Source organism: Rhyacophila brunnea, unplaced genomic scaffold (genome assembly GCF_057557595.1).
Source record: "Rhyacophila brunnea isolate RB1 unplaced genomic scaffold, BYU_Rbru_1.0 scaffold_9, whole genome shotgun sequence".
NCBI lineage: Eukaryota > Metazoa > Arthropoda > Insecta > Trichoptera > Rhyacophilidae > Rhyacophila > Rhyacophila brunnea.
The window spans coordinates 31,755,521-31,770,009 of NW_028233361.1; the positions used below are offsets into that span (position 1 = coordinate 31,755,521).

The following is a 14,489-nucleotide window of genomic DNA, read 5'->3' on the forward strand; positions in this document are numbered from 1 at the left end:
TATTATTTTGTCGTATATCCTTATGATTTTTTAAACAATATAATACAGATACGTCTCTATGAAATCAAGAAGAAGATCATATTATGAGCCTTCACAAAGTGGAGATTCTATTAACGCATTCGCTGCTGAATAGATAATGAGATTTTAATTGCCCCCTTTAAAATGCACGTTAATTACATCGATCGGCCGCCTGGTCATTACGCGCCGTGTGCGTCTTCCGCGTCCAAAGTATTAACAGATTTTTTACGAGAAATATATGTCAGCCACTTACTCAACCTAGTATGCACATACTCTAGGTCCAAACACACATTGAAAAAAAATCTTCTTCGACCATGTCTGATCCTAACACGATCAGATGAGCCTAGAGTGGATATTTGTATTAACAGATTTTATTTTTACAAGAAATGGATGTCAGCAACTTGCTCAACCTATTAAGTCCATACTCTGACTCATACACAAATTGAAAAATAGTATGTGTATTTTCTAGACCCAGGATTCGAACCTGAGACCCACGACGCTATAGGCCAACGCTTAAGTCGCGCGGCTCAACCTTTTAAGTCACAATATGTGTACATGTCAGACTCAGAATTTTAACCTGGGACCCACAACGATATTGGCCGACGATTAAGCCGCTCAGCCATCGTGGGTTAAAAAATTACAAACTACAATATTTTTTCTTTTTACCATACGCTGCATATGAACCGAGGGCCGAGATACCGCGTAGCTATCGAGGGCGTATTTAATTATTATTTATTTGTTTTTGCCAACCGTATAGCAAAAGTTAAACGCACCATGATCAGTGAATCCAAAGTTCAGTTTCGCTCAACGAAATCAACACGTTGTTTTTTTGGGCGAATTGTTAATGCAAAAATCTTGTTAAAAGTAACTTATAATACCCGCCTCACTGTGAAGGTGTTTGTTTAATAAACAAAAAATGACCGCGATAAATACGTATATACACAGATAAAGGAATCCCGGGACATACAATCGGTTATAATATATCATTATCATTATCCGGGGTCGATCCATTGTTGGATTAAGCCTAGCTCCTTCAACTGAACTTTATGGGTACGCCTATCCAGCGCGTTTTAGGGCGTCTCTGTGTTTAGTGTTCCTTTAGTATCGCTATCGGACGGTCATTTTTGTTCATCGGATGTCGACTCCCCGAACCCAATCTCCAACCAATTGCCATTTAACCTACTAACTATATCACATCGCGTTGTTTTGTTCATATCAGTTGCAATTAAAATGAATTGTTCAAAAATATTACGATTGTCTTCATTTTTTTAAAAGTTATACTTCTTTAGGCGCGTTTGGGAAAACAGATCAGTGTATTTTTAGCGTGGGACGAAGTTGCACGCGCAAATTTAACGCATTAATTTGGCGTGGGATGGAAGTTTTGCCAGCCGATGCAACATAATTTATTTTGCGCGGCGACGTTCAGGTGTTCTAAATGCTGGAGGTTTGTAATTTTCAGCTGTGATATCGAGGGCTGTGGCTTGGGCCGGTTTGGTAAAGACTGAATGTTGCAACTTCTATTTATTAGTAAAATTATATATCAATACATAAATACATTTTTGAATGTTCAGTTGGTAAATAATTCAAACGATGGTATGTAGTAAATTTACAATATTTAGACACTTCATATACAAAAATACATATTTTTACAGCTTAGGATAATATTTGTCGTACATCCCATGTCCATTGATTCATCAGCGGTTTATAATAATTGAAGACAATAATAATTATTATGTTTCATCACAAAAGCCAATTTAAGTTTCAGTTAAACCATTAAAATATGTTTTACTTTTGATTTGTAATAAATTATTATTGTTAACGAAAATAGTTGTACAGTCAAGCAAAGATGGTCGAAATAGTGGTTTGGTAAAAGTTCAAGGTTCAAGCACAGGTTTTAAGATTTTTTTCTTCCAAAGTAGATACATTGTGCAATAATATTTTGTTTTGTTACGCCAAAGAAGTATAATTTTACCATGTTTGATCCTAAGAAGGTAATGTAGGCCTCTACATGGTGGAGGATATGTTAACACATGTGTTAACGAATAGGTGTTAGCCACTTGCTCGTCCTATTAGCTCCATACTCTGGGTCCAAATACAGATTAAAAAATAACATGTGAATTTTGCCAGACCTGAGATACGAACCGGGGACACACGCCATCATAAACCGGCGCGGTAGCCGCTATTAGTAGTATTATATAACTATGAACGAACTATGTTGTACCTAAATTAAGCCATTGGAGACAGAGAGAAAAGGAGAAAAATGTGGACCAACGGGCAGATTAAATGTTGCAGTAAATTTAACAAGGGTTTACTAAACCTGCTACTCCTTTTCTATTACATGATTAATTTAAATATTTTTTCAAAACTTGTGTAGGTATTAAAACACTTCAATTTAAACTCATCTTTTAAATGTGTAGGGTTTTCAGAAATATGTAAAAGTAAAAAATATGACATTTTTACCAAGGACAATCGGCGTCAAATTGTTGCCAATTGTAAAACTATGCATTTTTTTACCACGTTTTTCTCAGCTCGTAATCTTGTTTGTCCGGTGGTTGTTTATCCAGTACAAACCTTTCAATCGATTTTTAATTAACTTCCCGACTAGCTAGACATTTGAAACTTTTAAAATATATCGGAACACGATGCCAATGCATTATTTTAACGCTTTTAGCCATCTTTATGTAGAATTGGATTCATTTTCAGTTAATTCTGTTTTGTATGAAAAGTTATTTCGGAAGAAATCCGTAATCCAATCCACTATTATTGGTTGCTAAGTGGATGGTCCTAGCAACTAAATTATTAATAGATACGTGCGCTACTATGGAAATCAAAATGACATTTCAGTATTCTATATTTATTTTCTTTGTTTGTTTGTTGCAAAATAGCAAAAAAATGATTTGTTGACAATTGCCTTATTTGTCCTAAATTATTAATACATAGAATTGTCAAGTTTATATGATTCAACATAAAATTTTAAAACGTGGTATATAAAAAGTTATTTTTATCTTGTAATTATTATATGTACTTAATAAAAAGTAAAAGTGCAATCAAAAATATACGCACACTCCTTTGATTACAATATTATTATGATTATTATTATTATTATAGTTACCGGAATTATTAAATGAATAAGTAATGTATTGACAATTAATTACGTACTAATTTATTTTATTTAATATACATAATCTGTTCGTGAGGTGTCCAAGATTCACATGAGATTGTAGGCTTCAAGAAGTTAATAATGAAAGTAAAATAATATAATTATTGTTTGTTTGTAAACAACTTAAAAGTACATAATTTTAATTAACTGTCACAACTGAGTTCAAGGTTACCAGTTAAATAATAATTGTTACGGACCAAGTATCGAAAGTATGTTCTGACGCAATTGTCTAATAAATGCGGTGTGTTCTCCACACCAGCAGGTACGGTAGCTGGAATACATTATCTAAAATATTGTGACTTGAATGACAATCGAAATTATTCAACACTGGTGCGCTTATTAATTTAGATCGGGGACAAATGAAAAAAGATAAGTATGCCTGATTTAAAGGTCGTAAAACGTGCTTCGATTTTTAATATAAGAATGTATCAATGGGCAGTGGGTACTAAATTTATCAATTTGATTATTGCATCATGATTTCATCCGGCTTGAATCAACTTAGCATTCGTCATCTGAATGACTTCTTGCGAATGACAAATTATCTACAATTAATCAGTAATCTAGACTTTTTGATAAACTATTGTTTTCTAAATACAATACGCATTGAAAAAAAATATTCATTGACAATAATTTATTCATTGATTGCAAATAACTATGAACTGGCAACAATAAAATTGTCGTCTTTTTCAGTATTGCAAGAATTACAATTGTGTTTATCTTGGAACAAACTGTATGAAAATATTTTTTTTCAATTATATTAAAAAAAATAGTAAAATTAACAAAATAATTCATCGTGCAGAAGCCGTAATATAATAGATGTTTTGTTTTAGAGAGAATTAGGGCAACCATAAAGAGTAAGGGGTATTTTAAACGGTTGTTAGCCATTTATTCAATTACCTATATGAAGCCGTGCTCTTAACCAAACACTCTTTTTTAAAACTAACATGTAAATTTTATAGATAGAGGAGTCGAACTCACAATCCACGACTTCAGAGACGGATTCCATGTGGAGACATAATATTCTATTAATAATAATCTTAGTGAAATATTGTATTCCGAAATTTGGACAAGCTTGTACTAGTAATTGTATATACTTATATATATATATATTATTAAAATATTTACTGCAGCGTTATATAAATGTCTGTATTAGTATTTCAAGCTTATAAATAACCTTATTAAATAGGTAATAATTTGTATATAAGAATTATTATAGTGAAACAACTTAGCATTGAAATTGCGCAGATTGCGGTTTCTTCTACTGCGAATTATATAGAGTGAATATAATTTACCGTCGTTATTTCCGACTGATTTTATATAAAGCAGATTGGATCGTTTTCTCTTGGCGTCACTCTAACGAGTCTAATGAGTCTAACATCATATTTTATATAAAAACTACTTCATGCTTATATGATATGTAATATTATAATATAATATTACATTATTATGTGTAGGTGTAAGATATAAGGGATGATGAAAAACATTGTCAGATATATGGAGTAAATAAAATTTATTGAATCAAATAATAACAAACAAAACTATACAATTTTTTTTTTACATTTTCGAATAACAATTATGTTTTTCAAAATCTGAGATATAATTATTAAACATTATCTATCGACTGAAATAATATTTAAAATATGAATTTTGAAGTTGTACGCAAATCCATTCGGTTGTCCATAGTTGTGTTCATGACGGTGCTGGTGCGGTGCGGTTTAGCGATAGTAGGCTGAGTACGCCGCATAGGGCGAAGCGTACCCCAGGCCGGCGGAGTAGGCGTACGGGCTGTACGCGCTGTACCCGCCGTATGCGACAGGGGCCGTGTACGCCAGTGGGGACGAGTACGCGCTGTATGCGACAGGGGCGGTGTACGCAGACAGAAGGGCGCTTGGCTTGGCGTAAGCGAAGGCCAGGATGGCGGCGAAGAAGAACTGCAAAAAATATAAGAAATAAATAAACATTTTTCTCTGATTGCTATCTTAATGTAAATAATTTAGTTAGTATTTACAAATAATTATTTTTAAATCGATAACTATTTCGGATGTTACATCATTCATCAATTTACATAATTAGGCGGGTTTCATTTACTTAGAAAAATATTGTAATAGTTTTCAAATGTCTTCTAAGCCGAAAAAAATCAGCAGGTACTTGTCGGTAGTATAGTATTATGTACTGCCTATCTTGTTTTATTCACAGTTAGAATTTACAGTATTAATAAACAATATTTGACAACTAAGTAGGCAGGTAATTTATGAAAATACACAGTGTTTTTAAAAATACAACTGATTTTATATTGATACGCGTGATAATCTTTTGCTATTTTTGAACGGTTTATTGTCCCGTTAAAATCCTGTTGAAACATTTTGTAATAAATAGTATACTTTGTAAATATTCTATTTAAAGAAAACAAAAAATTGTTGTATATTATTACTTTGCTTGATTTAGATAAAATATACGAATTCGTAGTACCTAATAAATATTAACTGCTCGAAAAATAAAATGTCAATTATAATATATTTTATCTGAATTAATAATATTTTCAACAAAGATATTTCGTTTTAAACAATACAGGAAACATTGAATTTCAGTTACTTCGTTATAAGGCTTTTCTAAAGAAAACTCGAGCCTTATCAAAACAAACGGTCTAAAACTTTTCACGTACTTTAAGTTTTGACTGTTCTCAATTTGTCAAAATTTTATTATTCAGATAACTTAACAAAAATATTTTAAATACGCATTAGACAAAAGTATAATTTATTATGTTATAACAATACTAAATTATAAAAAAGTTAATAGGTAATTGAGAAAGTATCGAATTGATACAACAGTACAATGTGAACTAAAATAAATTCAACACACTTATATTTTATTTTTATCGAAATGTATTTTAGTTGCAACAACGTTATCTAGCATTACTACTGAATTAGCTATCGATAAAAATATATAATTTAACATCATAGAATAATAAAATATTTTTTGAATTAAAGGGATGTAAAAAAAAGTTTTTTTTAATGAATTAAAAAGATAAACGTTTCACTTGATGTATTTGTAAAAATTAACACTTTTTTTAATTAATTATTTAGAATTAATAAAGCACCCACCAACTTGAACATTTTGTTTGAGGTTTTTGATTGTCTCTTACAGTTCACAAAACTGAATGATGATTTGGAAGGATTCGTCTGGTGCTTATATAGTAATCCGGTGATGAAGACTACGTAATCGAAGTATTGTCCTTGCTGTCATTGCTCAGGATGTGCGATGTACTTATCGGTTTTTGTTATTGTTTAAAATTAGTCGCATGTGTAGCCAAATGAGGATCATTGCATTCGGCGCACGCTTTGATAAATCAGCTCCGAGTTAATGTAATGGAAAATATCACAGCCAGATCTTGACATGCACGGAGTATGCTGATTGTATTCTTGTCACATAGGATAGTCACAATTATTATCATCATCAGCAGCAGCTAAATGGCGACCGTGAACCATACATCACCGATAATATTGATTTCATTTTACTCAATAAGAATTTTTATATTAATTCTTTGGGTTCTGCTCATAAAATTGGGCCGCATATAATTTATAATTATACATAATATATAGGTAACACAACAATAAAGAAAGCTGATTACCCTCTAGGTGTGGCTATAAGAAGGTTCTCAAGTGTGGAGAAATATGAAATGAACCCGTGTTAAAAAATAAGCTATTTTCAATATTGTGGCACAAACACAAATTGAAAAACAATATCTCCATATTTTACCAGACCCAGGATTCGAGCCTGTAATAACCTTCGTAAAGTGTCCATATAAGTACGTTAATTAGAATATGACATATTCGTTTATTTTTAATATTCATTATATTGACAAATATTGTATTCTAATGCAAATATTCATGCTGTAAACCCTAATAAAATATAATAGTATGTATATTATTAGTAAATGTTTAAAATCGATATTATCATTATTTTTTAAACAACACTGTATGGGAATACTATGTTTTAGTACTGGACCGCCTTAAAATTTGAATAAAATGTTAACAGAGTTTCTCGGTATCAACATGTAAAACAGGCGAAAAAGCATATGCCGTTGGCCCTAATTGAGAGTAATAGTTTTACTGAAATAAAGGGACTATTCATCATTGATCTATTAACAATATTACAGATTACACCATTCCATACAATATCTGAACACAACAGGTTTTTTTTTTCTGTAAAGGTTATATAATCTGACAAGAATCACCCTTACAATGTAGGTACAGTTCAATTTTAAAAACATATAATTTGTTCTAATGGATTTAAGTTGTGTACTATTCCAGTTAAGGCTAATAATTATATATAATATTTATATACTTAATTAGAATTTAAATTCAATTTTTATCAAGTACCTTCGGTCAATAGTATTAATAACATATAATTAATTATAATATGTATTTATAAGATAAACATCTGGCTTTGGGGAGAATAAAAACAAATTTTAGGTACCTGTATAAATTGACACAGTGTGCTAATTGACGCGTTGACCTATTATAGTGTCGAGGGTCCCAGGTCATTATCCTGGGTCTGGCAAGTAGACATATTATTTTTCAATTTATGTATGATTCATAGTATAAACCTAATAGGATGAGCAAGTGGCTGACATCCATTTCTCGTAAAAACAAAATTCTGTTAACACAAAGCTCCACTCTGTGGAGGCCCATATGATCTAATTAGGATCGGACATGGCATCAACAACAACAGTGCAGATAGAGTTAGTTTATTTTTCTGTCACTTTCATCTGCATTTATCTGTTTATAATGAATGAATATTTTTATTTTTCATACCTATAATTTTCCATCCAAGAATACGTCATGATTCACAAAAGGGATGTAACTGCCATAGCGCTTGTGATCGGGAAGACAAATGAATACGTGTATTAAATAAGGCTCTAAGTACCAAAAAGTAGTATTGCATGTAGTTACAAAATACTGAGTCATTGCAGTAAAATTTCATGAAGCAGACCTTTTGAAAAATGTAGTTTTACAGTGTGAAGCAATCACGGCAGCTTCTATAATTTTAGGTATTAAGAACTCGCAAGTGTCAAGACACCGTCGTCAGCTATTTTATATTGAATGCTGTTGACCACTGCAGTGCTACTTACACCATTATACATAAAACACGCCAACGGACTTACAACGTCGACAGGTTTAATTATTTTGCTGTATTTTTTCGACTTGCTTGAGGCACTTAGACTATAGTTGAAGTTATTGGCGTTGGTATGTAGAACATTTTTCTATAAAAATGTCAGTTTTTATTATTTTGGTACTTAGCGCCTTAATTAATACACGTATTCAAATGAATTTTTATGAGGTATTACCGAAGCGTTCATCTAACCATTTGAATTTTATGTTATATTTTATTAAATAACACTATCTACGTTTTATTCACGTGAAATATTTAATTGACAACATCTGAATTGCAATCATCAAATTGAGTGCAATATTTATTTTTTTGAAAAGGGCAAAAAACAAATTGGACACTATTCAACTTGCAGTCAGTTGTCCATTAATAGTTTTGTTTTATTTGTAATCATGACGTATCGACTAGGATACATTATTATAGTAATAATTATAAATGTCAAAAAATAAAAAGAGCGACAATGAAAAAGAATCGTAAAGTTTAATTTGATTTGACATTTCTGTTTCATATAAAAAACAATATAATAAGGCAATACTGTTATTATTCGGCATTTGTATTTAGCTACCGCTTTTTTATATTTTATCATACAATACTCTATTAAATGCAATACGTGAATTTGAATAATTTTTAGTTTTCTATTGTCTAAAATGCAGAGCATATTATTATAAGTATATTTTTTAAATATAAAATTGATTAAAATAAGTTGTCGGAATTGTTCGACTTTTTCAAATGGGTTGGAATACATTGGTGCATAATTCCAAAAGTCGAGAATTCCTACAAGTGTATTTTTACGGGTCATGCGAGGGCAGTTATTATTGCAGGGAGGCATGAAGGGATGATATTTGACATCTATATTATGTATGGTAACAATACATCAAACGTTTTAACTGAATACATCAATATATTGTTATAGCGTATAATATACCTATTATATAATAGGTGACATTTCTAATTACTTAACTAATTTTATTACAATGTTTATGAATAATGACATTTAAAATGGGTTGCTGAGTATATTAGCAGTTGGTATTTAATGATCGAAACACTTTAAATTTCCAACGTTACTTTTTATATTTGTTGTTTTATTTATTTATAAAGTTTTCACGTTTTTTTATTTTCTTATATGAACGAGAATTAACTGTTTCTGTTTTTAGTGAAGCCTAGAAGTTAGCCTGAATATGCCTAAAAACGAACCAGGATCTTAAAAATAACTGAAAAGGAATAGTACACAGCTTATATCAATTAAAATTTTAATTACGTACTATTTTATAAATGATTATAATTTCTTTTATTTTGTTAACTGTCAATTCATGGTGGAACTGCATTGTATTGTTGTTTAATTTAATAAAACGCATTTTTTGTAGTACTTATTCCACTTTTAATCAATAAATTAGGACCAGTTTCGTCTGCCTCAGAGGGACATTTTCAACTGAAGGCGGACGAAACTGGTCCTAATTTATTAATTAAAAGTGGAATAAGTACTACAAAAAAATGCGTTTTTATAAATTAAACAACAAAATGATTATAAATTATATTATTCTATTTCGAATGCACTTTTCTCTCGGATATTGTCTATCACCAGGTCGTAGAAAATGATTATTTTACTAGTAATTTCTCGTAAAAATAAAAATCTGTGTAAAACTACCACTGTGGAGGGCCATGATTATGGTCCTCTTAGAATCTATCATGGTGATGTAATGTAGTAATGTTTCCATTATTTTAAATAATTAATACCCACATTCTGCAGATATAATATTTAAATTTTAATGAAATGTAACATAATATAAACATATTCTTTTTAATAATATTTCCTGTGAGACTACAATATATTCTATAAATTCTTAAGATTTAAACTCACAAATGATGTATTTCCCTATACTTACATATTTTTTTTATTATACTGTTTTTTGAACATACATAATTTGAAAACATTTCAAGCATATCCCCACTAGAAAAAATCTTTTTTTAATACGACACCCGACGGGACTTGATCCTGTAATGGCTGGATTCGCGCCAGTGTGCTTTTCTATTTATGTTACGGATATCCTATTTAATTACGACGATTTTAACTAGTAGTTCTTACATGAAATGCTTATCAAATTGTGTTACAATGTATGTTCAATATATACAATGTTATATTCTCAAATCTTGTGAATTATTTGATGAATAATAGAAATAGTTTTTATACTATTTTTTATATTTATTTACATACTCTATTGTTGTATTTTATAATATTAGATAAGTTCTATATTTTCTTAGTATTTTTTCAAGATTCGTTGTTGTATCAAATTTCTAGTGTTCGTTTATGTCAATAGTTGATAAATTAATTAAGTGTAACATAAAATTTATCTATTTACATTTTACAATGTCTTTCTAGACACAATCTTAATCATCTAATTAAAAGCAATATTGTCTACTAACCATGTATGTACCTAGACCTCAATACGAGGATCCTTGGTGTATGTATTGATTCGCTTTGAAATAATTAATATGTAGCCAACGCTTCTACGATAATAAAATTTCGGTAATGGCGTTCGTGAATAGTAAAAAAGTTTTTTGTTCTAATGTATATTTAAGAAGAATTGTTTATTCAGTAGGTACCCATAAATTATATATTATATAATACCTAGTTTAGTTATACGATTCATCTACATATCACCGTATTACATAAAAATATAAAAATGATAGTATAAAATATCGTGGATGTATTAAATAAATTATTATTGTTTATACAAATTCAAATAGATTATATTTTTGTGACATACAATAGTCGTCGAAGGAACGATACTTTCTTTCAAAATTTCAATACCGCGTATCGACACCTTTTCTTATGATATTATGTCGGCCCTAGACATACCTAATTATCATATTTTCAATCGTTATTTTATAATAATATATCAATAAAACTAAATCGGTACGATTATCGTCAGTGGTGAAGCCTCAATACTAAACAGTGATTTAAAATTTTCCTTGACATATATAAAATAATTGAACTATTAGAATGTATTAAATATTTTTTTCTATGTAAATCTATGTGAAGTTTTTTTTATTAGATTTATTTACAAAAAGGGCTGTTATATATTTTTTCAACCTATTATTGGTATGATCTGGGTACAAACACATAATGAAAAACAATAATATTAATTTGACACATCCGGAAATCAAACCCGTGATCCACGACTTCATAAGAATGAAATGAAAAATTCTGCGGAAGTACGTGGCAACGCAACGCACAGGACTGAGAGAAGTGGAATGAGCTTGGAGAGGCGTTCATTCAGCAGTGGATAGATTCAGGCTGATGATGACGACTTTTTTCTATAATATGTTTTGACGAATACCGGTATTGATATATTCATTCGGTATTGCAATTCCTAAGTATGGCATAACATTGTTAGTATGTACGATAATTGAAATATAGTATAAAAAATATTGACGCCGCGCTGTGTTAATAAATTAACCAGAAATTTAAATACGTACAAAAGTTGTATTTAAAATAAACTGAACACCAATTATTTATATTTTATAATATACCTAAAAGTAAGTAAATATTGGCTCACTAATCTGGTATGGATCTTGCCTGCCTCCCAAAAAAAATTCTTAAATGGTTTTTTGGTTGCAAGCCATTTATTCAACTTATAAGATCAATGCTATGTATTCAAATACATATTGAACCATAAAACAATGCATCTAAATAGGCATTCAACTAGTGCGCGAAAAATGTCCGAAAAATTTTCCACTAAGGTTGATGGATGTTGTTGTATATGACACATTGCCTAATGCTAGAAACAAATTACGAACACGTCACGTGAGTGCACGTGAGCTCGTAGCAGTCTCGCGCAACGGGCGAGAATTGTGAAATTTTGTTTTACTGTTTGTTTATATGTAAAATGTTATCAGGCAGATGCTCCTATCATGTAGCACATTTTGAGCCAAAAAGAAATAGTGTCAGTAAAATTGCCAAAATTTTCCTAAATGTATCAGAACCACATAAATATCACCTCACGCATATTACGCCGCCATTCCACTCTGAAAAGGTAATTGAACGGTTTTTGATTTTCTGAAAATTTACACATTATTTTCGAGTCACGTGTTCTCACGTGTCTTTGATTTTAGTAGTTTGGAAAGGGCTACAAATGACATTTAATTGACTCAATTACTTGACACTCGTGGTGTGGTATGTAAGGCGCTGACCTTTCATCCAGGAGCTCCGGGTTCGATCTCGACATAAGACACAATATATTTATGTAATTTTCTCAAAGCCTGGGTGTTTGTGATTATTTCACTTATATTACTAAATACACTACTGTTACACTAAACTACTGTCATTGGGTTTCTAGGCCTGTTGTAGTATTAAATAAAAGAAAAAAAGTGGAGGTTGTCAGTTTTTCTTTTTTAATGTTCTGATTGATATAGCACGTGTGCTCACGTCACATGATGGTAATGTGTTTATAATATTACTGTCCATCTGTGTATTATTATTCTTTACATTTACGCATCGTTTACCTATGTAACAATCAGTAGTTGCTATGCTATAATTTTTTTTTTGTTTCATTGACAAATAATGACATGAAGTGCCAACAAAAATAATTATTGAGGTCATTGCATTGACAACGATGTAACTATATTAAATAAACAAATATTTTCAAATAATTTATTAAATTACGTGACTTACATCCAGCCCAGCAGTAAATGGATGAACAAATTAATTTACACATTACATAATATACATATGATCATAATCGTCACTCGGGGTCGATCCAGTGCTAGATGAAGGCCTCCCCTAGCTCCTTACACTGTTCTCAGTCTCTAGTCCTTCGCCGCCATATATATCTACAGTTTGTCTATCTATTGGGCTTAAGGGCGTTTCTGCGATGAGTCCACTGTATGTATGTATTTAGCCCATTGCCATATAATCCGCAAAATGAGCTCTATCACATCGTCTACTCCTATCTGCCTCCTTCTCTATTGGTTTCTGTTGTGGTGTTATGCCTAACAACCACCTCTCCATGTCACGTTGCATTACTCGTAGTTATTTCTCTAACATCTAACATTAATGATCTATGTTTCATTTGCAAACGTGAATACTAGTAGCACACATTGGTTGAATACTATTCTATACTGAAAAACTTTTAAACTGACAGGATGACTAAATGTTAACGTTCTCAGATAAATGGTAAAGAACCGAGAAATTCAGCGTAGTATTAAAAATAGTAAGTACGGCCTCATTGTGATAGGACAGGTATTATAAGCTTTTCCTTTCGTATGCATTATCCACGGAGAGTAGCAGAGAAAGTCCGCATTTCGTGGTTTAAGTGTCTTCTTGATTGGTCGCGATACCCTACTGCGCAGCAGTTGTATGTTAACTCGAAAATTAAGTAACTGAAGCAAAACGTCAAAATATTCTGCACCACGTATTTAAATACACAATATTAAAAAAAAAAACATGTGAATTTGTCAGACCCGAAATTCTAAATCGGAACCCAGAAAAATATGACCCGATACGCTATCGTTTGCCCATCTTTCCGTATTATGAACAGCCATAGATTAATAATTATACCATCAATAATTGAAGAGCTAATTTAAAAACGAAGAACATAAATAATAGGATTTTTCAGTCGAATCTTACTTACGCTTTATGCTGTATCCAAGACATGAATTATTTGAAGTTTTGAAAGCTTTAAGAATTTCATACTAACTAATTACATAATAATATAAATCTACAGATATCATAACACCAAAAAATATTTAAAAAATACCTTTAAATCTTATTTTTGTTTGTGTTTCTAAGACGAAGATTTTAAAATCTTCAGATTCATGACCGCTAAACACAAAAATTGCTGATAATTAATTACTAATGAGTGGGGAAAATTATTCATAACTAACGGTACCTTATAATTATTTATACACTAATAATTCGTTTTTATACCTACTGGTTTGAATAAAATAAATAAATATTTATATAAAATGCGTAAATAATGATATAATTTTTTTTAATGATAATTTCTGGGTAAATTTAGACTTGTTTATTTTTTGTTTACATTGCGTAAATTGAACGTTTTTATGATTTTGATGAATATTCGAATTATACTTTTCAATATCTTCTCAGTTCATGAGACACAAAAAAAAAAATTCAAACAAGTTC

At 30.7% G+C, this 14,489-nt stretch overlaps 1 protein-coding gene across 2 annotated transcripts; it reads right to left on the reverse strand.

Moving 5' to 3' along the window:
• Positions 1 to 4,671: 4,671 nt before the first annotated feature.
• On the reverse strand, positions 4,672 to 6,340 carry LOC147063526 (uncharacterized). Of its 2 annotated transcripts, none has more exons than XM_085959914.1 (2): positions 6,280 to 6,340; positions 4,672 to 5,109 (listed from the first exon to the last, which is right to left on the reverse strand). In XM_085959914.1, the coding sequence occupies exons 1-2, from the start codon at positions 6,289 to 6,291 to the stop codon at positions 4,894 to 4,896; spliced, it is 228 nt and encodes a 75-aa protein (XP_085816040.1). In that variant the 5' UTR covers positions 6,292 to 6,340; the 3' UTR covers positions 4,672 to 4,893. The 2 variants fall into 2 exon arrangements, with proteins under 2 accessions (XP_085816040.1, XP_085816039.1); XM_085959913.1 differs by having other exon boundaries at positions 4,672 to 5,143; positions 5,187 to 6,340.
• Between the last annotated feature and the right edge of the window lie 8,149 nt (positions 6,341 to 14,489).

Excerpts from the sequence above, each read along its gene's own strand:
- LOC147063526 (XM_085959913.1), bottom strand. The coding sequence starts at position 5,139 with ATGTTTATTTATTTCTTATATTTTTTGCAGTTCTTCTTCGCCGCCATC.